General features: G+C 35.5%; 1 protein-coding gene across 1 annotated transcript in view; it reads right to left on the bottom strand.

The window, feature by feature from the left end:
* LOC135157157 (plexin-B-like) overlaps positions 1-25952 on the bottom strand; it is a 43473-nt gene that overhangs the window by 6084 nt on the left and 11437 nt on the right. The window contains exons 7-27 of the mRNA XM_064111852.1: positions 22372-22486; positions 21508-21645; positions 20675-20773; positions 19536-19629; positions 18989-19179; positions 18374-18528; positions 17702-17816; positions 14157-14290; positions 13453-13629; positions 12321-12420; positions 11651-11887; positions 9835-10023; positions 8869-9094; positions 8468-8610; positions 7808-7929; positions 7268-7333; positions 6652-6726; positions 6124-6190; positions 3549-3695; positions 1824-1977; positions 989-1101 (exon numbers count right to left, since the gene is read on the bottom strand). Of these exons, the coding sequence (XP_063967922.1) occupies positions 989-1101; positions 1824-1977; positions 3549-3695; positions 6124-6190; positions 6652-6726; positions 7268-7333; positions 7808-7929; positions 8468-8610; positions 8869-9094; positions 9835-10023; positions 11651-11887; positions 12321-12420; positions 13453-13629; positions 14157-14290; positions 17702-17816; positions 18374-18528; positions 18989-19179; positions 19536-19629; positions 20675-20773; positions 21508-21645; positions 22372-22486 (2857 nt within the window). The remainder of the gene's footprint in view (positions 1-988; positions 1102-1823; positions 1978-3548; positions 3696-6123; positions 6191-6651; positions 6727-7267; positions 7334-7807; positions 7930-8467; positions 8611-8868; positions 9095-9834; positions 10024-11650; positions 11888-12320; positions 12421-13452; positions 13630-14156; positions 14291-17701; positions 17817-18373; positions 18529-18988; positions 19180-19535; positions 19630-20674; positions 20774-21507; positions 21646-22371; positions 22487-25952) is intronic.

The raw sequence follows: 25952 nt of genomic DNA, 5'->3' as shown, positions 1-25952 counted from the left end.
ATTTATTTGCCTCAACCACAACCTACAGTAATTTCTTAATGATATTTGATTTAAGGCCACACAATTTTTTTAAAGGAAGTGATTGCTGTTTTGTGTGTGTGTGTGTGTGTGGTCAAGCCGATAAACTGATAATTCAGTACGCTAATACAAGCCTGTAGCTATTAACAGAATAATTGGAACGCATTGTGGAGATTATTTGTACTAGTGTCCCGGTGGGGGGGGGGGGGGCACTTACATTGACGATTGGATACCATGCACGATCCCCCCAAAACACGTAAAAATTATGTCTTTTTCAAAAAAGGGCACGTGACGTACGTAACGTAATAAGGGTGTCAAAACACTAAAATAATGAAAAAAGGGTATCTATTTTGCTAGGAAAGCAACGTGTTTGGGGTAAAATTTTCGAGGGTATGAAACAATTGAAATGATTTATAAAGGATGTACTTTTTGCCCCAACAGTCAACACTACGTGTTAAGAGTCCGATTTGCGCAAGGTGTGAGAGGTGAGACCGTAATAATGTAGGTAAAGGTAAACCGACGTCCGTGACATATAACAAATCAAATATCTCTGTACTTGTTTAGGGGTTCGATTCAAGGAATACTTGCCAAGGGTATCGTTTTGTTTCCAATACTTGTTAAGGGTAGGGTTTCACACGCCAATACTTGTTAAGGGGTGCATTTTCAGAATATGAAAAATACTTGTATAGGGTACTTTTCGAGACCCCATGGTCGCGCATGGTATCCACTCGTCAATGAAAGTGTCCCCCCCCCCCCCCCCCAGTACAGTGTATAGAGGTAACCTGTGCATTTGTTCCCCTCCCATAGATTCACACTTCTGGATGAAGCAGTGACCCAACCTAGACGGGAATTGCTTGCAGCGTTCAGGCTTGATGCGAGGGTATAGAGGTAAGTGGTACAAACTTTTTTTGTAATACGCGCAACCCTCCCACCACTTTAACTATCGTTATGCATGTCATTACCAACTCACCGCATATGTCTTGATGGTATTGATGTAACATGCGCCTTTGGAGTTCTCTACAAGTTTGTTGAATTCATCTTGATCTTTCAAGACCCTCTCTTCCCCACCAGGATGATACCACACTGACAACAGAGTAAAGAAAGAATATGATTGTCAATTGTATGCAAACCAAGGCAAACCACAATTTGCTCCATCTTCTTGATGAATGCCAAAACAACAGCAAAACGTTTACGGAAACTGCAAAGTCGATCGACGTGCGCACTTGCTTTCATTTTCAAACTCAATTTATGTATGTATTTAAAGGTGCACGATCCGCGGCGCCGTTGGACGGTTTTGTACATACATAGATCTACGTAACCTATGTAGCATGCAGCTGTCAATTATCAGCCAGTCGCGTGCACACATGCACAGTACACATGTGTGTGTGTGTGTGGGGGGGGGGGGGTACCATGCAAAAAATCACAATCATATGGTCATTTTTACGTTTTTGTACACGGTTTTGGAAAAAAGTGTGTGTGTGGGGGAGGGGGGGGGGGCTGAAGCCTCCAGCCCCTCCTCCCACCTCCGCTTTCGCTGCCCCTGCATACGATGGGTTGATTTTGGCAACATCGGCTATGGCCTTAACATGTGCTGACGTCACTTCACAAATGAGGAGGAGGAGCCAACCAGCCATAAACTTCGAACAGCAGCTGTAGCGTACGATTGGGCATTTGGAATATGGTATCTGCGTTCGCGTCCAATATTATGCGTAGCGTGCATCGTCCGCACCACTATTACCTGCGCGCTCCGAATCTTTGGATCGTGCACCTTTAACCAACCATATTAAGCAGATATAAGTTCTTACGGAGATCCATCTCGTGAGCCCTGTTTTGCTGTACGATGTGGCTGTTTCTGTACGCAGCGTCCAGTATCTTCTGTTTTACTTGAGTCATGCAATCAACATCAAGAACCTTCACGTAGTACAGGTGTCTTTTGTCTCTGCCAACAACCGATAAGGTCTGTAAAAATAAGAAAGAGTAGTTGCTGCAACCACTGCCACCTTTTTAAAATCTTTCTTTTGGCATGATTGATATTGAGTCCATGTTTCCTTTTATAAAGAAAACGTAAGAGACTGCATTTATGCTATTTACATTACTATTTCTTTTCGCAAGTTTCTGTTATTCTAATTCCCATAGGAACTCGGCAAAGCAGCTTTCTGTTGTATCAACGCCAGGCTAGTACATAATCAATTAATATCCAGGATATTACGTTAAGGTTAATCAGTCAGAGTGGCTGACCTTTATAGACAACAAAATTACTTTTTTTTTTTTTTTTTTTTGGGGGGGGGTGGGGTTTAAGTGGAGATAACGGCAGAGCTGAGATTAGAACTCACAACCTTTCAATCATAAGTCCAATGTTCTAACCACTAGACCACACGACTTGCGACTAGACCACACTATCACAACCGTCTTTGTCCATATTATCAACACCAAACACTTTAAAAACACTGTATAAAAATTTCAGCAAGTTGTTTAAGCCCATCAATCCACTAACAAGTTATTTAAAAGTGTTTAAACTTTTAAATAAGTATCAAAACTTTCTTACATTAATTTTACCAACTTATTTTAAAAGGACGTGCTTGAAATAAAAAAGGACCCTTTTTCCAAGCAAAGACTGCAATATCTTTCTTTACAGGTGCTCACCATTATACGTAGATTGCTATCATCACATTCCATCTTCATCATTCATTGGTCCAAGTCAACTTTCACTTTGATCATAATCATGATAATGAATATGAAATATCACCATCAATTATACCACCACCAACGTTACCGATACCATAGCTATTGTTCTCTAACATTTTGTGATGGGAAATTATGACCATGGCCATCCTCACCATCGCCACCTTTGCAATTAGCATCAGTGGCAACTGTTGCTTCACTTATAAACATTGGCTACCTGTTTCTGATAGAATCCATTATCCAATACTTGTTGAAATATTTTAATCTCTTTCAACCACACTTCCTTCCTCCCGTTATTCATTATTTCGGCAACAAAGGTCTACATACTCTTTTTGTTCTGCAGCTGCTCCTTCCTATGTCATTCCAAATTCAGAAGAAAAAAATCCGCTTCAACCTTTTTCATCTCTTGCCCCCCCCCCCCCCCCCTGTCTCTGGAACAAGCTTCTTCCATCTCTCCAAAACCGCTCTTCTCTTGACCTCTTCAAAAACATCTTAAAACACACCATGAACCTTCACTTGTCTTTTGCCATCGCTTTGTATCCTCTGGAAAAAAGCGCTAAATAAATGCACTTATTGTCAATATTATCATTATATTGGTTGTTCAATCAAAACTGACCTCGGACCTAGCAATACCCCCACTAGAAAAAAAAAGAATGAATACACTAAAATAACGTCTTAAGTTCCCAACTTTAAATTTCATTCTGACGACACCAGACAATAGTTTTTGTTTGTAATGTTTACATATTAACTTGGTCATGGTCCTTCACACATGCGTACAATGAAACATAAATGTTATTCTCGATCATAACTGTTTGCACGGCACATCAATGGGAATAAAAGTAGAATACCAGTTCGTTGAATTCCACTTCTTCTTCCAAGAGGCATTCAAAGTTCAAAGAGAAGACAGACTGTCCTGTAGTGATATCAATTGGTCCTTTCTCAACCTGTATCTTGATGGACTGGTAAAGCAAGTACAGAGGTTCGGCCGCATGACGCTGTTTGGAAAATTAAATGATTGGGGTGATTTGATCATTAGTTCGATTACATAAAATGTTCCCGATTATGTAGGTTTATATAAATTATGTAACAATAACAGAAATGGGGGGGGGGGGAGAGATATCACAAAAATTACAGAGTGTGGAATATAAAAGTGAATCAAGGGCGTAGACTGGGAAGGTGCACGTGCGCTATCCCGCTTGGGCAGAGGAGATCCGACAATGGAAAGCGAATCGAAATTTGTACCCTTTCTCCTTTCAACAGCTGACTTTCCAAACATTAATTCCACCTCCCTAAGATGTGCACCCCATACTCAAATCGGCCTACGCCCTTATAAATAAATTATTAACAATTGCAGTTCTTCGAGAGTAAGTTAAATATCTTTGGAAAATTGCGGGGCAGAACAGCGTCTGCAAAATGGTCTTGGAGACGCAAGCAATGGTCGATGTACGAAGCATTCATCACATCAACATGAATTGTTTAATGCTAATAGGTTTTTAATTGAAAAGAAAAAAATATATGAAATCAATAAATGTGTAAGGGAAACAAAAAGTAAAAGAAACAAAGACATATTCTTTGTGTACTCGATATCTTTCTTCTGAGTAAAGATATCGCCTGCATTTCTCTCATATACAGATAGCAATTCAGTTAGGAGGCATTAGTTTTTATCGCATGGTAGTGATAACGTAACTTGTACAAGATCTGATATTTGTAAACCGAAGACTATAACGATTTGGGGGGGGGGGTATACCGCAGTTTTCTTGCACATATATTTTTTTCGAGATTTGAAAACGAGGAAGAAGTAGACAACTATTTACGATGTCTCTGAAACATTTTTTATCCACTTCCATCGTTTAGACCAAGAGCATTATGCCAAAATAGGCTTAAAAAGGGACATTTCTAGTAACAAGCTGATTTTTTTTTTCAGGATAGGTCCAGGAATATGTTTAGAATAACATACTTAAAGTTCTCATAAATCCTCCTTGGGGGTTTTCCGTAATCCAAGATGGCTTCCAAAATAGATGCCATTCACATAAAGCCATGGATTAGACACCAAAGTCATATATCTCAGGCAGGTATCAAATTAATTATGTCCATTTGTAAGTGAAAGCACCCATTTTATACTCCATTTTTGGAAGCCATCTTTGATTTTTTGACATATTTGACCACTGACTGTCCTTGTAGCTTGTCCTTATGTACTACTTGACCATTGAATAGAAACGAAATTAAAAATCCATTAAAATAAGTAATAGATGAATTGTTGATTTTTAGGCTTCGGCAGCCATTTTGGAAGTTATCTAAAAATTTTAGGTATCCTGGTCTGCTGATTTTGACTCTAACCTGTATCACTAGATCTTTTTACCCCTTTAACCCTAAAAGAACTGGGCTATTTGAGATGTATTGAGGACTGGGGGGGTGGGCATGATGCCCCCCTTCTGATCTCGGCCGCCGTTCGCGCGATCGCGCCGAAATTTGGCACGCACATTCTTTACCATATAAACTACAAGCTTGTATAAAAAAAGAATTCAGAAAATAATTATTTTTTATTATTTATGAATGATATATGCAAACTTATTCATGAAAAACATTATTTGCATATTTAACACCCTATTTCACTTCAAATTTCCTTTTTTTTGTCATCTTTTTAATCTGATTTAAAGGTTTCCACAAAGAAATATTGCGAAAGCCATTTCCCCCCTTAAGTATTTATTTGTTTTTAGAATTTCTTTTGTATTTCTTAGTTTTTTCATTTTTTGTTTATCATTGTTTTTTCAATGGAAATTATTGTAGACCATTTAACTAAATCAAACCCTAAATTGATTAAGCAGACCAATTAGAACGAAAAATAATCACCATTTTATGAATTTCATCTCCCATTACATAGTCTTTGTACACAAAGTATAAAAATGAGCAATTTTCGGCATGACATTGCCTCGTAAAAATTCACGTGACGTCCAGATGCTATACCCGAATGTCGCGAATTCGGTCTCAAAAGTTGCGCAAGACTTTAAAAAAAAAAAGTGATAAGATTTTGCGGCGCTGTCTTGTGTGTGGGAAATATTATGCGAAGAGTCGTGGAGGGGGGGGGGGGCATCATGCCCCAGTCCTTTTAGTGTTAAATCATAAAATATGCACCGACATTTTATGTCTAGTGTGAATAATGATTGAGTTATGTCAATTTTCTGTGAATGGCGGCCATTTTAGACGCCATCTCGAATTACGGAAAACCCCCTCAAAAGGATTTTTGAGGACTATTAGTATGTTATTCTTGGCACGTTCCTGGACCTATCCTGAAAAAAAATCAGCTGGTTACCAGAAATTTCCATGTTAAACCTTATGCTCTTGGCCTGGTTTGAAAACGTTAAAAAGACAGTTTATAAACGACCATGTTTAAATTCATTTAATAATTTTGTTTACTGTAACTACCTTGAGGTATCGATACATGCAGATTGCTATCCAGTTGGAGAGGAGTTTTTCAACGATCGTCTCATTCCTGAAAAAAAAAATCTCAATAAAATGTTTGAGCCAATTCCTTTTTGTAAGAAAATATATTCATGTACATCATCGATTATGTGTTCCTCTGTAAAGATGTTGATCCTTCTTCTCTTATTTTCATTTTATAAGTGCATTAGAGACGTAATGTTATTACTGTGATATGCGCTTTAAGCAATGTTTATCATCATCATCATTAGGGAACAGAAAACTCCTTGATGGTAAATCATATTATGATGATTGAAATAGGCGATCTTGCATGGCCGTTCTGCTTTTACATCTCTTGATTGAACATTTTACGAGTTTCGAAATGATAACGCTTACTGTTGGGTAACAGATAAAGGGATTATCTGAGAATTATTATAAAAACACATAATTTGAATATTAGTTATTTTCTAAAAATAATGTATTGAGTAAATACCGTTCTATTCATTAAATATAACGCATTGCAATGTTTCAAACCTCCTAAAGAGCGATTTAGCTCTTCCGCTCTCTGCACCCTCCTCGATGCATTCTTCCAACAACTTGAAGAGAGTTCTGAAATGTAATACACCAATAAATAGGTTATCATTTTGTGTGTAGAAGGAAAATAAACATTCAGTTCAAACAGAAACCGTAAAAACTGTTCCTATTGTACTTCTCACAAGTTATTAAATGATCATGAATTCATATACTCGTCGCAGCAAATACTCTCCCGATTATTGATTGTAGCACGGTTGTTTCTAAATCTTACAAAGTCTTTAAACATCTATTTGCAATTCATCTGTTAATTCTATTTTTATCACGATTATAGGAATGTACGTTGTTCATTCGGGTAGAAGAAAAATTCAAAACTTTACCTTTATAATGCTTTACACTATTAGTTGGCAGAACTCGATACACGTTAAATCCTTATTTTTTCGATAGCGATTTTGTTTTCTCTTTCTTTATGGGTTAACAACTGGTGAGAACAAAAGTATTGGAAAAAGTGCAATATTCGTTATTTTTTTTAAATTTCTAACGGAAATCCCGGAGGGGGGGGGGGGTCACACCCTTTTCAAAGTAATAAGAATGGATTTGATAGTTATAACACACTTACTCTGTGAAATATCCAAACTTTCCTTCTGTAATCAATACGGTGGTTATAAGAGAGGCAATGTTGACCCTACGGTAGATTAAAAGAAAAAAGTAATATACGTATCTTAATAGACGTTCTACAGTTGAAGCAGTATGTTTGCATCGTTTTTTGTTTTTTATTACTTTGAAGTTTCGTCACAATAAACAATAAATAAATTAGCTGTCGGCCTTACATATCAGCCAATACTTTTGTAGAAAATGAATCACATCTATATGTAAATGCTTTTTTGTGCATATTTGATAAGCAAAGCTTTGTACAAAATTTGTAGACAAAGACACGGACCAGGACTTCTTCCGAAATTGTTAATCTGCATTGCAATTCGTGCCTCTATCAGTGTTATGCAGAGTAAACGACGTAACTATGCAAGCATTTATGTCAACCCTTAGGTTTACATGTTCATATGCCTTCAAATTGACTTCTTTAATTACTATGTTGTACATTTTGACTTCCCGAGAGTTTATCCATCAAACAATGTAATTTTTGATAAAACATATTTCGAACCTATCTCTTCGCTGCGTTTTCCTTTGTTCCTCAAGATGTTTGATGTAGTTGGTCAAGAAGTCTGGATTACTAAGGTGCCTTGAGAACAAGATCATCGCTGTCTCAAGATCAGAGTTCAAATACTATAGAAAGAAAGTGGACAGTATTTAATATCATCGTGTGAAATAATTTCTTTGAAGACTTTTGAATACTGTTTTGTGTTCATTGTTACGAGAAGTTAATCTTGAAAATTGGGAAATGGAGATTGAGTCATTCGTCACCATAGCAATAGTTTACTTCAGGTTTTGCAAGGACTGCCACTATCATAGAATAAATAATCTGCATATGAGCATATTGAGGTTTAAGATCCATATATTAACTTAACGACCAACATCCCCATGCACCCCCGGGTCTAAAGGGCGATGAAACACTATTTTTTTTTATATCCTCACTATTTTCGTGAGGTTATCTCTAGACAATGTTATCCAACCGCTTTAAAACACCTAAGCACGTTAAAGACTCCCCTCGCTACTGTTAAATGACAATGATATAATTATTATTTTAGGAAGTGTTCCACAGCTGAGTTAATCCAATTTTTGACGTTGGAAATCTCACTGCAACGAAAGTCATGTCTACATCAAAACTATTTTAATAAATAATAGATTGCCTGACATGTTTTACCTCAGGGTCTGTGGTTGGTGGAAGAATAGCCAAGCCTGCAAATAGCATATTCTTTAAGTAATCCAGTGCATTCGCAAATGGTACACCAAGATGGCCGATTTGCTCCTCCACTTCAGACATGTCGGTCTGTAGTTCATGAAAAGCTAGACATTGAGAATAAACGAATATGATCAATACGAGTATTTGACTCCTATTTTATGCAACTTATCATATTAATTATACAGCCATATTTTCATAGGGGTACCTCAGGTTGAAATGACATATATTGAATAAAAAGAGGGGAAAATACAAGGAACGGGAGGGAGGAAAAGAAAGTTTGTTGAATTGAAAAACATTTCCACCATTTTAGAAAAGAAACATAAATCAATCAACGCTATATATTCTTTAAAGACGCCTTGTACCTGTTTGCACTCGACCTTGGATCTTCTTCTCTAACATCTCAATCTCACGGACTTGTTTGCTTATATTCTGGTGACTTCGTCTGTAGAGAATGACGCCTACCACGACAAGGACAATGATGACGAACACAGCAACACCAAGTACAATACCGACAATGAGACCAACGTTAATGGTTGTCGTCGAGTAATCTACGTAGCCAGGATAGAACACCAGATTTCCATGGAATACCTGTACTTGATTTGAAAAAAAAATTATTGTTCTCTTTTAGATTTGATATTTTGTAGTCTTCTAATCTTTGAATCTTGTGATAAATGTATGCATGCATAAACCGGTAAGGTGTATACGTGCCATGCTTACAGCCGAGAATTTTAGGTATATAACGAGAATTTGGCATGTTTGAATATTCGTTTTATAAAGAAATATATGGTAATAATAATCATGCATGCTTATCTGTCATTCAATGAACTGTGGCAAAACACAATCACCTTGAAAAGAAAGGACAATAGTGTTGAAGCAGCAATGCTATGATAATGATGATATGCTATGCTACAACGGCCTCCTACAACATGTACAAGCTGCTGATAAGGGCAAGACAATACTTTTTGCGTTGCATATATACTTTTCTGCTTTTGATCATGATGATGATCCAGAGCATTTCTATTGAGCCATATATCTGTTAAAAGGATTCATAGGCGCACGCTCATCCAACAAATTAATTACTACACATCTGCTGAAATAAGTAAGTTTTGAGGGACGTATTAATCATGATGTTTTGCTATCTAGTCTGTCCTCCAGATATGTTTTACAGATCAATTTCAGTTGAGTATGTGGTCTGAGGGAAAGCTCGGATTCGTTACATTCAGAACATTAGAAATAAAAAGTCAGTAGCGCAACGTGACATTATAGGGTAAACTGCCTTTTGAGTGCAAACGTGTAACATGTGGGACTGCCTATAAGTAACGACATACCGTGACAGCTGGTAGCCCTTGAGTAGGTCCGGGTTCAACTGTTCCATTGATGTTACCAGGTTGAGGCTTCTTCTCCGGTAGCTGACATCGTAACACATCCGTCTCAAGATCATCCACATCACAGACACCATCATGACCTATCAAAACTGTAACATCATCTTCCGTGCTGGCTAAGTTAAGGTTCATTCCCTAAAAAAGGAATAAAATATGTGAACAGTGCGTTGATGATCAATTTCTGTTATCTGTCGCTGATCAATTTCTAATATAAACGCATTGAGTAAAATGACGCACAGATAGATGTACATAAGGTAGTAGGAAAATAAGCGATTTTGGATCATAATATACAAATAGTTATGTGTATCCAAGTTTGGTCTGGCAATAACTTTTTTTCGCGTGGGGCGAAGCCCAAACATGCCCAATTGAAAAGTGGTCGCATTCACGTCACTGAGGGCCCATAGTTTCACCATGCCTCTGATCGAAGGCCATGTATATTTGGTTAATATTCGTCATTGGTATTATCATTAAATACAAGAGATATTATAGAATGGGTGCCATGCATAGTATTGACGCATGATCAGCCATGCATCCGGTAAAATTGCCATGGGCCGGTAATTACTTATGCATAGTAAATTTACCGGATGCTTGGCTAGCCATGTGTCGGTAAATATGCATGTTTGTCAAAAAATTCTTAGCCGTAGAAAAATGTATAAAACAAATGATACATAGGTTCGTTTGTGCATCGGTATGACTAATGAGCATGCGGTAACTATGGAAACTAGTCTAAATCCAATCGGCTGCTCCTCGTGGGTTTTAACAGTTCCATAGTTACCTCATGCTTACAAAACCTACCGATGAACTCACACCTGTGTATCGTTTGTATAATAATAAAAATGATGATCCCAGTCTTCGAATGTGATATTATAAATATAATTTAATAAAGTGATAGCTCACTGTGTGTACGCGGACACTGTTACAAGATCTTCATGAGATTGACTTTTAATAAGCCACGCCCACCAAGTAAATGATTTTTTTTTTATTTACGGCTCGGGTACTTTTCCTGGCTTTACGGCATGAAGTCGCGATTCTTGGCATTTTTTGGAAAATGTTGTGACTTGTATTGGAATTATCTTTGATGACATGACGAGGTTTAGACCAATCACTGGTTTAGATTATTATTATGACGAATGTAACGAAAAATTTGATGTCTGACGTCACGCAACAGCTTAAAGTATATTTGGTCACATGATTTGATTTGAACCAATCACTTCAAGCATGATAAGAGGATATGATATATGTAGGATGTAATGTACTATATCGAGCATTTAGCCTAGATTCCAGTAAATTAGCTTCTAAATAGTCGCTGTTCATTTGGGACAATTGTTATTTCTTCATGTATATGTGTTTGTCCTGTTATCTGATTTACTGTGCAGAGCAATTGCATGGTTGGGTCAAGTACTTTTAAACTGTTGAAGTACTTCAATTTTCTTTAAAGTGGTGTGCAGATTGATGACCGAAATAATTTGGTAATTTGGTAAGAGACCTTTCATTTCTAATACCTTATACATATTTTACCGAATTTAATAGAACTTGGATGCGGGACAGTTTTCATAAGAGGTCTCCCAGTTTAGAGACATCGAAGCTAATCTTTAGGGGAAAGAGCATTATCAGTGTCTTGTGAGCAGTGTGATTTCAATGGAGCAATGGGAAACTCGGCACAACTAAAAATAGTGGCCATTTTATTTGAATTTTTAACGATCTATTGATATTAGCTTATACATGTTAGAGATTAGATCATTTCCAAGAAGGTCAGACTCACTTCGATTTCAAGTCGACTGTTGCCGCTTTCATAGATTCTGTCCGATCCACCAAAGCTGTTATAGAGAGGGTCTAGGTAGTATTCAATGAGGCCGCCATCGGTGATGTATCCATCAAAGTCAAAGGCCAGATTTGCCTCTATTGCGTCATTTACTGCTCGTCTTCTTCTGTCAGGTATGACGTCATCAGGGAAACTTGGAGTAGGACAAATTAGAAGAATATCCGTTCCATTGCACACCTGTGCGATTCAACAAAAACAACATAAAAACTCCGTAAAACGTGATTGATAACCGGAGCAAATAACTATGACCTAATTTGATATTTCGCAATCGTTCAGTGCTTGATCGAGATTGCCATAAAAAGGCAATTTTGAATCCTTATAGAAACCTTAACGATTATGGCAACAACATACACAAATGTCCAGAAATAGAGTCATTCAACGAAAGGTGGACGTACCGCGAGAAAACAAGAGCATGGAGAAGTCTGAATAGTATAATAATACGAACGATTTTGTTTTAGTTCTCCTTTCTACTTTTATTTCTTGACTTATATTAGGAGTTGAGACGTGCGGATCACAATGATTTCTTTCCAAGCACATGGGCTGTGAAGCTTAACAAAATATTAACACACACACACAAAATCTATGTTATGATTGTTTTCGTAATATGTACCTCGGATCTGGTGGCATTCGTCGTGAGTGAAGTAACGAGAACCCTAGGCTCTTGGATCAGATCAAATCTTTCTCCCGTTACTTCGATATCAATGCCTCCTCTGTATTAAACCAAAGGAAAGAGAGGGAGAGGAAAACGTATTACTGAATGGACATGTCATCTACAAACCTTATCAGGTAAGGTTTGTAATCATTTTTATCTGTGGGCATAAAATAAAAAAAATTGAACACTTGAAGAAGATTATTTTCATGGTAACATTATGATGAACTCCTGGCATTATTTTCAGTAGAAATAATGTAGTAATACTGATTTTTTTTTCCTTCTATTTATAATTTTAGATTATGTGATCGAAATGTTTTATCCTGGGAAAAGAACCAATAACTACAAGCCAGAGCTAATAGTTTAGCTCTTTAGTTGTTACTCGTACACTGTAAAAACGCTGTTTAAAATTTCAAGCACGTTGTTTAAGCCCGTCACTCTAACAACTTCTATTTAAACTCTTTACACAACTGCTTAAACTTTTTAAACAACTGTTTAAACTTTTTAAACAACTTGCTTAAAAAATTTAAACAATTACAAAAAAGTTTAAACAACTTGTTGTTAGAGTGACAGGCTAAAACAGCGTTCTACTTTTTTTTACTGTGATGTATTTAAAGAAATTATGTTTTATCTTTATAAGTACATGCATATTTGTAAAAAGGAAACTTACATCAGTAAAATGAAAATGTAAAAATAAAAAATCCTAACGTCTTCCTTTTTATATTTACGAAATTAACGATTTTTGTTTAAGTTCATGTGTCATAATTTGTTATTTCATTATTTCAATCTAGGTATCACAATTTTATTTATAAGATTATTCTTTATAATACATATAATCAATTGTACTATCAGTTTTATCACTTGTATATTTACAAATCTTCGTTTTGAATGTTGTATATTTTACTCATGGTCGGATTGAAATGGATGATGTTTAATGGAGAAACTCTGAAATGAAATCGAATCAAATGAAATATTATCATTATTATTATTTATTTTATTGTTATTTTTTAAATCTAATTCTATTATTATTGTTATTATTGCTATTATTATTATTGGGAAAATTATCTAAAAAGACCACGGAATATATACTTACGACATAATGGATTTGGGCGTGCCTATATCAATTATTACCGGGTTTACTTTGTAGGTAAAGCTGTATTTCCCAAACATTCTTTCGACTCCATCGAACGACATGATCAATCTGACAGAAGTGTCTTCATTACTGGTTATGCCACTTGTGATACAAGTCATCGTCGAATTTTCGATCATCCTGAAAGATTGGAGCAATTCGGTTAGGTAAGTTAATCTAAGTTTCAATCTAAAAAATGTAGTACGTGTTTGACTGGTGAGAGGAAAGGGTTATTAAGTTTCCAAGATGATTTTAACTGCACTGTTCAAAAGAGCAACTTTGTTGATCAACTTTGGAATGCCAGTGTGCCTACGGTTCTTTCAGTTTGGTGGAAAGGGGTAAGTTTGAATCAGGGAGCGTTTATGCGTATGCTGGGGCCGCGGAACGGTTTTGAAGTGGGGCGGGGGGCTGACCATGCAAAATATCATAATCAGATGGTCATTTTGACGTTATTGTACACGGTTTTGGAAAAGAAAGTGCGGGGGCTAAAGCCCCCGCAGCCCCCCCCCCCGTTTCCGCGGCCCCTGAGTGTGTGTATGTGTGAGGGTGTGTGCGTATGCGAATGTGAGAAAAGAGAAGCGGAGAGAAAAATAAATCTTTTTTTGAAATTCACTTTCTAATTTTTAAAATATTCTTTGTCGTAATATCAAAATCATGGCGACACTCACAGTTCGGTGCATGGTGTTTCTCCGAATCTAGCTTCGATGTTCCTTCCTGTGTTGAGGTGCATTCCTGTAATAGTGACCCGGGTCCCTCCCGCTGCCTGGCCCTGGGTGGGGCTAAAGCCCGAGATCAGCGGATCCTATGAGGGCAACACATTCGAATATGTTTATAGGGCACATGAGATTAATTCGTCTGCGAGCAAAGCATGCCGGACAGGTATAGGTAAATATCACATGACTTTATTGATTACAATAATTGATAAAAAATAGACAAAATGTTTTTATACAAAAATATAAATGATAGAAACAATGTCATGTTAATACTCTTTCATAATTAAGGCCTTAGGGGAGGCTAGACTGCATTATTGTATTTCATTTTGATTATCATCCACAATGCAGTTCGGGATTTTCTGGCAATGAACTGGACGAAATTATGGTTAGTCTTATTTCAGGCCATTTAAATTTTAATTGAGCTGGACAAGTACCCGATTAACATATCTAGTTTTAATGTACTGTTAATTGTGACTAATGTCAGTGAATTAAAGTAAAATCTATCGTGTGATTGATTTTTGAGATGAGCTATGATTTAACACTTGAGTGAATGGGGGTCTGTAATACTCATGTGAGCCCAATAGGTGACAATCTGCCATAAGTAGAATTTTGTTATTCATCGGTTACAATTATAACAAAAGATGTAAAAATGGATGGAGGTAAGATTAACATTGTCCCCTCAAAAAGGCAGAACAACAGGGGACAAAAATTATCAACAAGTCTACTTGCATCATGAGGATATTTTTTGATAAGTTAGTATACATTATGACTTAATGCCCATCAATAATAATACATTATTAAGATATTTGGCAGGTCTTTCAAAGGAGCAAGCAGTGGCGTAACTACGGGGGGGGGGGGGGGCATGGGGGCACGTGCCCCCCCCCCCATCGGCTGGCCAAAAACAGGGAAAAGGAGGGAGAAAGAAAGAGAAACGTAGTTGGATAGAAGAAATTATTGTTCATTGTAATTATAATTGTAATTATGTTATGTTATATAACATAAGAAACATTTGTTCATAACTTAATGAAATATAATTTGATCAGGGCCTATGTCTTCATTGTTCCTGGTGCTCGCATTGTCTGTTTAACGAAATACATAATCCTGTCGTACTAAAACCTCCCGTTATACACACCAAATATATTTCCTCGCAGTTTTCGAGTTATAAGTTTCGAGTTTTAAGTAGTGACTATGCTTCTTTTTGTGACTACTTAAAGTGATTACCCCATTTTAAGGTCTAAATATAAAACATTTCCTGTCCGTGCTTACGTTCGCATTGGTGGATTGGTGATATATGTCTGCTCTTTATGAATTCCTAAAATCAGTCCTTAAATGTCCCTTTTCTAATATGTATATCAAAAATTTTCGGCTCGCGCTTCGCGCTCGCATCATTTGGTTAGTGAAATACGTATGGTCTTAGTGAATTCCTACAAACAAGCCTTAGAATGCTCCTCTTCAGGTCTGAATTTTCTAAATTTTCAGCTAGCGCTTCGCACTCGCAATATTTGATTAGTGAGATGCGTATGTTAATCATGATTACAGTGACTACAAGTGCTTTATGTGTTAAGATGTAATTTTAACAAAAATCAGCCAGCGCTTGGCACTCGCATTATATGACTATGGTAAGTTATGTATACTCTTAATGGATTCCTAAAAATGAAGAGCTCACTTTCAAAAGGGTTAGGTCAATTTTTCATCAAATTTTATTTTTATGTCTTAATGTATAGATTTTTAGTAGCTCTATAAGATGATACCAAAGAAAAGTTGAAATTCCTATTAAAAAGTGAACTAAAATGGACAAGAAAAATCACTTTTTTTTTAAGGGATTTGGTCCAATTCAGTTTAGTTGCAAAAGGGGTTAGGTCCACACAGATTTCTTTTGGAAAAGAATATCGTAAAAAATATGAAGACAGGTAGATTTCTCTTATTCCCAATTTTATGTTCTCAGGGTAGGGTATCATGAAAATTCAGTTTCGCATAAAAATATTGCAATATGGGAGAATTAAAAAAATGATTTTCTTGGAGTGGACCTAACCCCTTTAGCAACTAAACTCTTCTGAAGAACTCATTTGTCAAAAGGGGTTAGGTCAATTGTTTCATAAATTTTATTGTTTTCTGTCTCTAAGCCTCTGAATTTTTAGTCACTCTGATGAAACCAAAGACAATTTGAAATTCAAATGAAAACTTGAATGAAAGTGGCAAAGATAAATCTTTGTTTTTAATCAAAAGAGATTGGATTCATTTCAGTTTACTTGCAAAAGGGGGTAGGTCCACAATGATATTTAATCTTTATCATCAAATTGGAATGCTATGAATCTAGTTGATTTAATATTTATTTTAAGCTCTATCGAAATGTTTTCAAAGGACGAGTCCACCCCAACAAAAATTTGATTTAAATAAGAGAAAAATAAAAAAAGCACAACACTGAAAATTTCATCAAAATCAAAGTTATGACAATAATGACATTTTTAAGTTTTCCTTAATTTCACAAAATACTTATATGCACATCCCGGTCAGGGAACTGATGACGTCACTCACTATTTATTTTGTAGTTTATTATATGAAGTATGAAATATTCGAATTTCCTCCTCATTGTCCTGTGAAACAACATTTTATTTCACCCTGAACATGTGGAATTAACATTGTTTAACATTAAATGGTTCAGTCAAGTTGGTCCTTATAGACCAGTTCGTAGTTACTTCATGGACAATATTGGTCAAATGACCTTTCATTTTTTTCATTATGATAGGCAGATTTCAAAGCAAGATATTATGTAAACTTGCCTTACATAGCAGGATGAAGAAATTGAATAGACTAGGTGACTAGAATAGCACACCAATGAACACTTCATGAAGATATTTGTTGCATTCCTACTTTGAATGCATATCTTAGCATGTTGCACAAAGTACTTGGCAAACTGTGAAATACCAGTCGTTCGTGGATGCATTGTTGTTTTTTGTGGATGTAAATGAAAACCACAATTCAAAAGAATTATGAATAATCAAGACATCAAAGTTGGTGCTTATCTCATTAGATTTTAAACCACCATGTCACTTTAGTACAAATGACCTTCCTCTGATCATGCGTAGAATCTTTTGATCATGCGCAGAAAGGAACTACGAACTAAATCTGTAAAAATTGAAATATTGTATAATTAAAACAATAAAAAACAAAATAAATAATGAGTGAGGGACATCATTGATTCTGTCATTTGCAAGTGACTAAATTGTGCATATGACTATTTTGTGAAAAATAAAAACTTTAAAATGTCATAACATTCTTATTTTACATCCAATTTTGATGGAATGTTCAGCATTATGCTCGTCTAATTTTTCTCTATTGATTCAAATCAACATTTTTTTAGGTGGACTTGACCTTTAATAACTGCCCAATATGTGAATTCGTAAAACAAAATGATAGGTTTACTAACAAAATTTATCAAAGCGTTTAGTATGCTTAGTGTTATATAAACAAATGATTATAGTTCCTTTAAATGCACTCACCCTATAGTGGAACAGTTCAATACTGTTTCCCGTCCTATTTTCTGTACCAGACAATATCGTAATCGCGATTCGTCCTGATGTTACCGCAAGGGATAACCCAGTTAGGCAACTTACACTGAAATGAGAGACGGGTGTCATTTGATGAAACTGATATCTGTACTCAGAAAATTAGTATTGTATATATTATTTTATACTATGTTTAATGAATCATGAATCTGTGAAATAATTAGAGATGAAAAGCACAATGGCAATTTACCAATGACGTGCACACATTAAGGACTGAATGACACTATAATGCATACTCATAAATTGCCACGTGTACCACGAAGACTGTGGGAAGACGAAAGACAAATTTAAGTTGTATACGTGCATAGCTGGTATCTTCAACAAATAATCCTTAGCTATGTTTTTGGAGTTTGATGTAACAAACATATAACAAAATAATTATGATTATTCAATTTTTTTTACATTGATGTAAACAATAATGTCTTCTTGGACCATTTTTAGCGGTATGATAGCACGGGACGTGAGCTCTAAAATCACAAAATCGCAGACCTTCTAATTACCGATGATGACGTCGAGCGCTTTTTATTTGTCTGCAATATTAAATGTGTTACCCATGGCCCTGCAAGGGCCTTGCCGCCCCCCTCTTTCCCGACACGACTCCGTTACCTCTGCCCTGGTTGATAGTAGGAATCCATGTCAGCGAGGTTACACATCAAGTCTCTTATGGTAACCTCTAGTACATCAATAAATGCCACTCCTAGGTCGGTTCCGATGATTTCCAATCTTGTACTGCCATTAATTGGACCTGATATGGGATAAAACTATAGAAAAAAGGTTTGTTGTGGTCTTTTGATTTTTCACATACAAAGATTAATAATAATATTTCGTAATTATAGTAAGTCACATAGGCCTTAACCATATTATGCAGAAGGTAATGTTATCACTTGACTATGTATCAATTCTTTACAATTTTAGTTGTGGAAACAAAATGATGAAATCATAATATCTTATATTGCTAAATTCAACAAGAAAAGAGACTCTAAAGACACCCTGTCAAAGCTCAGAGCAGCGTCTTCCCTCGAAGTAATCTTGCAAACAGCTTTTCATCGAAAATCATCAAGAGAAACCAATAAACATAACAATGACGACTGCAGGAAAGCTGCTATGAAGCGATGCATATCCTTACTGAGGGAGTCCTGGTATAAAAGACGCGACACATACTTTTTACAAATTTGACATTTTGTCGTAACTATTACTTTAAAAAATATGATATCATCTTACTTCAGTTATTACTGGTGCTGAACAAAGATTAGTCTCACTCTGATTGACAAATCGATTGCTCTGACAAACGTCACTCTCAATGACATTACAGTCATTCCCACACCAGCCACAGTTTAGGAACGAAGGTGTTGCTTCTGGAGATAGACACCGGCTGCAGCTTCCATCGTTGGCTGAACACTTGTACAGAGTCACTTCAAGGCAAAAGAAAGTTTGTTAGTATTAGAAGATATTTTCGCAATCCGAAATACAAGCCCCCACATTTTACGTACGAATTTCTCAAAAATTGGTTCACATCTTTTAACATTGCGGGCAATTTATGCTAATCAAGAGTTAAATAAAATAATAAATCGTCGTTACTGTTTTATACTGATAATAAATAATTCAACACTTTAGGTGTTGATCACAGAAGTTGAAATAAAGCACAAACTTTTACTATTGTGCCTAAAGTTACTACACAGAAAAAACTTAGTTAATACGTTAATGTTTTAAGAAATTTCAAATTAGAAGATAGATAAAGAAATAATTACTGCAGATACTTATGTCATACCATATGCATCATTAGGGTCATCTATATAGTGCTGGTCATTCCATTGAACGGAGACGCTTACATTGTTCTGAAGGATGTCGTCAGTATACATGTACTGTAAAAAATGTATATAATTAAAATAAAGATCTAGGCTAGAATATAATTCATGTATTTGAGTATTTAGTATTTGCTTCCCAATAGGGTTGGAAGATGGATATGTAGGGAAATGCTCGTACCCCCTGACGAGTCACAACCCATGCAGGGGACATATCCCTGCCCCACCTGACGAGTCTTGAAGACCTTTTTTATTTTTTATTTTTTTGCTTGTCAAATTTTTTTCTGGTACAAAATCCTTAATTTGTGGTTGAAGACCTTTTTTTTTTGCTTGTCAATTTTTTTGGCTGACGAGATCATTTATTTGTGGTTGAAGACCTTTTTTTTTTTCTTGTCAGTTTTTTTTCTGGTACGAAATCCTTCATTTGTGGTTGTCTATTTTTGGCAGACGAATTCGCCCCCCCCCCCCCTGTGGAAAATCCTAGGTACGCCACTGCTCGTACATAATCTAATTTCTTGTTAGCGCATTCTGTTTGGTCTAATTAAGTCTCCCCATTGAACTGTCCATATAAATGCTATTAACTGTCCTTGGTAATGACATGGAGCTACTAATTGTTAGTAACTCTATGGTAATAAAGTCAAAAGTACTTCGTGTACCAACCTCACTTTTGTATTAAAGAGATGTGCTAGTTGGCAAGGGACGTGTGCGAGATATAAATGTAATAGGTGTTTATTGATAAAGTAAAGCTAAGACATAATATATATGGGAGGGTGAATGTTCGCATAGGAATAGCTCGACAAGGATGCGGTTGAGAATTACACGTTTACTGAGCGAGTCTGTGATTTCAAATTTGCCAAAAGTACGGAAAAGACTCTTCCTGAGGCAAAGTACATATTGAATTTAGTATGTGAAGCATGATATTTGCGCTTTAGATATTAAAAAAGCGTTGATGTACATCGGCAGGTAGGAATTTATTAAATATTTTGAAAGTCACTCGTTGATGTAATTTAATACTTTTAGTTAGTAAATTAAAGAATATGTGTCTTTTGCAGGATGTTGACGCATACGCTATATGACTTGAACACTGTAAATAAGTAATGTTTACCTCTTTAGCCCCACACAGAACATAACTTTCATTGAAGAATGTAGTTTCTACGCGTGCCTCGTCTCCATCTATAAGAAGAATGCAATCGAATGACTGGATCTGCGAACATTGAATTAACAAATACATAATGATCAAATATACATTTTGCCATCGATAATATTATGATGATATGATTCCTGTATAGAGCAAAGGTTCGTACGTCCACTACTAAATCACAATGATAATGCTACTTCTACTAATAATAAATAATGATACTAGTATGTAGTAGTAGTAATAATAATAATAATAACAATACATTGATTATAATTTTACTCAATCACTGTGATAATCTGCATGCTAATCAGTAAAGCCTTGTCAATATAATAGTACGTATATAGGCCTAATGCAGTCACATACAAACTATCATTCAGAGAAAGTAGGTATGGCAACAACAGCCGCATCAGCAATATCAATTTCACTAAAAGTTAACTATTGGTAGTCTAGCCAAGGAAGAGTACTAGAGCAGCCAGTAGCAGCAGCAGCGGACCCGGCGGTATGCCCTTGCCTTATAACCGTAACAGTAGTAAGTAGATAATGTGGGTATGGTAAAATTGATTAAAAAAAAAACCCTGAAAGAATGTAAATGGTAAATCATCATTAAAGCTGGCTGAAATATCACAGCTTTCTTAAAAAGGGTGGACAACACTGTCTTGTCACTCCTCGACCCTTTTCCACCCTTTTCATCTTTTTTGCCTTCGAAGAGTATTGCAATGAGAGACAGCTGGCCAAATATTGTGAATGCAAGTATGCATATAAACGTTCACGTTACAATTGTCATTACACCACAGCAGTACCTTTGTTTGATCTGTAGGAATATTTCTTGCCACTAGTGAGAAACCTGAAGGAATATTCACTGGTATGAAGAAGGTTTCTGAGGTACCACCCAGCTGAGGACAGTAGCTCTGACCTTTATCTCCAGAACCTATTGGATTCTAAATGTAGAAAATTCAACGGGTATAATCACTTATGTGTTTCTTATGAGATTTCTTATCCAAAATTAAATGGACAGCTTTATAATTAGGGTTCCAAATATAAGATGTTAAATTATATGGGTAATACTGCTACTGATAATAATAATCATGATGAGATTGGACATAATAACCACATTATACTAAATGGATTGGTAGTAGTCGTAGTAGCAGCAGCCAAGTAATATGATTGTAAACGGATATTACTAATAACAGCATGAAAACGAACATAATAAAAATAAGTATAATAATTACGTATAATTAAACAATGATGATTAATAACAATAATGAAGATGATAACTATTTATGCCAATAACATCATTATGGTAACTATATATCAAAAATGTTGAAATGATACTTTCTAGTACAATGCTGAAAAGCATGAATCAAATGGGATACATCTTCATTCTACGTTTAAAATCAATTTGCATGAAGTAACTTGAATAAAGAAAAAAACATTTAAAATTAATATCCCTAAGACATCCTGATTAGTTAAAACTATTAAAGTTCTCATAAAAATGAAGTTAACTTCAGTAAGTAGAAGAAAAGATTAAGATTGATGTCATTCAGTGACCTGCTGAAGTATTGCATGAAACCTTTTTCGATACAAAAACTAAATTAATCACGGATCCAGGGATCAAAGATGCAAAACTATAACGGAGGTCTATGTTTTCAATGATAAATGCTTACATTTTGTCCAATCACCACAGTTTCACCGGCCTGGCATGAGTTGCTATCATATGTACACTTGTTGTCGTAAACACACCAGTCACAGGGCCATGCACTTGAGACACAAGACGAACAACTAAAAGAGAAGTACAGTTGTATAAGCCATGATAGCGTGAAATTGACATAGTTGTTCAAAAAGCACTTCAGGCCTACTTGTTTTCTGCCATAAAAGTTACCATTATGGGAACTTTGACATGCAATGGTATCTTCAATGGAATCCTTGATATCGATTGGTTATTAGGCCATGCTACCAGAGTAGTTACCATTGGATGGCAAAGTTACCATAATGGTAACTTTTATGCAACAGTGCCCTGGTCATTCACTCGCAAAAACAGCAGAAGGTATAACTTTTTTTTTTTTTTTGCAGAGGAAAAAAAAAAACTTTGATGAAAGCAAAACCCTACAACAAAATGGGTTTGTTGCATGCGTATTAAACCCCAAAACTTTGAAAAAGTATGAAGTGTACCCTTCGCCTTCGAAGGAACATAACTTTGCGACCCATGACACTTTTGACGCAAATAAGGTGGCAAATTAAATGTGATGGGGTTACTCAGTTATGTCAAATAGAAATCTCAAGAATAGATCGTGAATTATTGATATACCTGACCTTTGAACTTCGGTTACCTTTTTTAGAAACACCCTGTATATCGACAATCGTTGGATAAACGTTGAGGGGCTTGATACCAATTTATGATCTAAAACATTTACTCGTTTGTTAATTGATGCTAAAGTCTGCACTGTTAAGTTTTATCACGTAGCCACATTTATTTTTTGTTGGCTGTAGAGAGATCTGAAACTCAGTTCAGTTTATATTTTAAGTCAACAATAAAAAAACGACCAATAGATGTGTGTATAAGTATCCATTTCTCAAGATCAATTGGGTCATATGGGAACGAGTTTAGCAGCTGAACATACGCCATGGACCATGATTGTCTGTACCGTCATTATGGAATGTGTCTTGCTTGATAACTGCTCCTGCACCATTTCTTAAGAACTCTAATCGCGATGACATTTTCATTTGCATAGCAGTATCTAAATCAACAATTTGCAATTATTTTTAATAAGTAATAAGAATGAGCGCAGAGAGATATAAAGCACGACGCCAGAATATCACCCCCCCCCCCCCTTTGACTGCAAATTAAAAAGTGAATTACTTGCAAGTTCTTATTCATAACGAAGTGACAGAATCTTTAAGGAAATATACAGTAGATGTCAGTACGTATAACAGCCCCACATTATGTGAAATTTTTGGAATATTATTTCCGAGATGCTCCTCAAATTTCTCGAAGCAAACGTGACATGGCTAAATAGTCCAGGATAGGCCCCACAGAAAATTGAGCAAACCTTGTTTTTCATATATACAGTATTTTTAGATGGTTTCTTGTCAATTCGAGGGTGCTTATTACGAATCTGAATGATGCCACTCGTGTAACCTTGAGCCTTTTCCGCAAATTGGCAAAATCCAATATGGCCGCCAAAATATGCAAATTACCCAGGTAAATCATAAAAATTGCCCGCACATTGGTTATAAAATGTATGCATTTGTGTTGCAGGAGTGAAATACTCTCTGAAAAAAAAAATATTTTCTTGATATTCAAAATGGTCGCTATAGACCCCTGTATTCTATTTTATGTACAATATGAATGGGGAAAACTAAGTTTTACAAAAGTGAGCACTGAAAGCAAGTAATTGTAATTTTTAGTGAAATAATGGATGAAAACATGATTGCTAACGAAATTTATCATTTGTTATGTCATGTATGTAATAAATGAAACATTTTAATATTCAAAAGGCCACCAAATGCCCCGACAGTATTATGTACAATGTTAATGGGGACAAAAAATCACAAGAGTGAGTACAAAAATGCATATTACTAAGATTAAGTTAAGCGAGTAGAATACTGGCTAAAAACATAATTTTTAACGAAATATGAATGCTATTTATGTGATAAATGCTGGTTTTGACATTCAAAATGGCCGCCATAAGCCCATTATACATTATGTACAATGCGATTGGAGAAATTAATTTTTACAATAGTATGAACTATAAAATGCATGTAAATGTTATCACCGAGTAAAATAATGTCTGAAAATATGTTTTTTTTTGCGAAACATATCATTTCTTTTGTCATGCATGAGATAAATGCTGTATTGTAAAATTCAAAATGGCACCTATAAGCCCTAACAGTATTATCTACAATGAAATGGGGACATGTTATTTTGTAAGAATTTTGGATTTACTTGACTATGAAATCCATAAAATCCTGATGTATAATAAAACATTATTTGAAAATATGATTTTTATGAAATATAGCATTTCTTCTGCCATGTAAGAGATAAATATTGTATTTTGACATTCAAAATAGCTGATACAGGCCCTAACTTAAGTATGCTATATGCGTATAGGAAATCATGAAATGCATGTTACTGTGATGTATGAGTATACATCACATATTGGTCATGGAGGTAATAAATGCTGTACTTTGACATTCAAAATGGCTGCCATAGGTCGTAAAAGTATTATGTACATTGTAATTTGGGACATATAATTATGATAGAATTTGGCTTTGCTTGACTATAAGTATTTCATATAATTGTGATGTAAGAGTCTTTTATTGTCTAAATTACCATGGTTCCTAACGAGATATATCATATCTGGTGCATTTAAGGTGTTAAATGCTGCATTCTCAATTGGAAAATGGCCGCCATGGGCCCTTATTGTACTATGTACAATTTGAAGAGGACATATAATTTTCACAAAAGGACATATGGCGGCCATTTTGAATTTTGAAATATAACATTTTCACCTAAATTTTAGATGATATGATATATTTCGTTAGTAATCATGTTTTCAGACAAAATTTCACTCATACGACACCATTTAGTCAAGCAAAACCAAAATCAGTTAAAATCATTTGTCGCCAATCACATTGTACATAATACTGTAGGCCCGTAGCGGCCATTTTGACATTAAAAAATACAGTATTATCACCTACCTGGCAGAAGAAATGATATATCTTGATAGAAATTATGCTTTCAGACAATATTTTACTCATAAATCACAATTACGTGCATTTATGGTGCTCACTCGTGTGAAATATATTTCCCAGTTCGCATTGAAATAATACAATCAATGTCTATGGCGGCCATTTTGAAAGTCAAAATACAGTATTAAACACAAACTTTAAATCTGAATGATATATTTCGTTAAAAATTATGTTTTTTAGACAGTTTTCTATTTATTCATCACAAATAAATATTTTTCAGTGCTCACTCTTGTGATTTCTTTGGTCCTCTTTCTCATTTTATATAATACTGTTAGGGCGTTTGGCGGCCATTTTGAATATCAAAATACAACATTTATCACATGCATGGCATATTGAATAAAATATTTCGCTAGCAATTGTGTTTTTAGTCAGTATTCCACTCGTTTATCTTAATAATATTCATTTTAGTGCTCACTCTTGCGATTTTTGTTGGCCCATTTGCCATAGAAAATACTATTATTTGGGCCAGTGGCAGCTATTTTTAATATCAAATACA

The sequence above is a fragment of the Lytechinus pictus genome, chromosome 17 (assembly GCF_037042905.1).
Source record: "Lytechinus pictus isolate F3 Inbred chromosome 17, Lp3.0, whole genome shotgun sequence".
In the NCBI taxonomy this organism is placed as follows: domain Eukaryota; kingdom Metazoa; phylum Echinodermata; class Echinoidea; order Temnopleuroida; family Toxopneustidae; genus Lytechinus; species Lytechinus pictus.
This window is presented reverse-complemented; position numbering and strand designations above follow the sequence as displayed.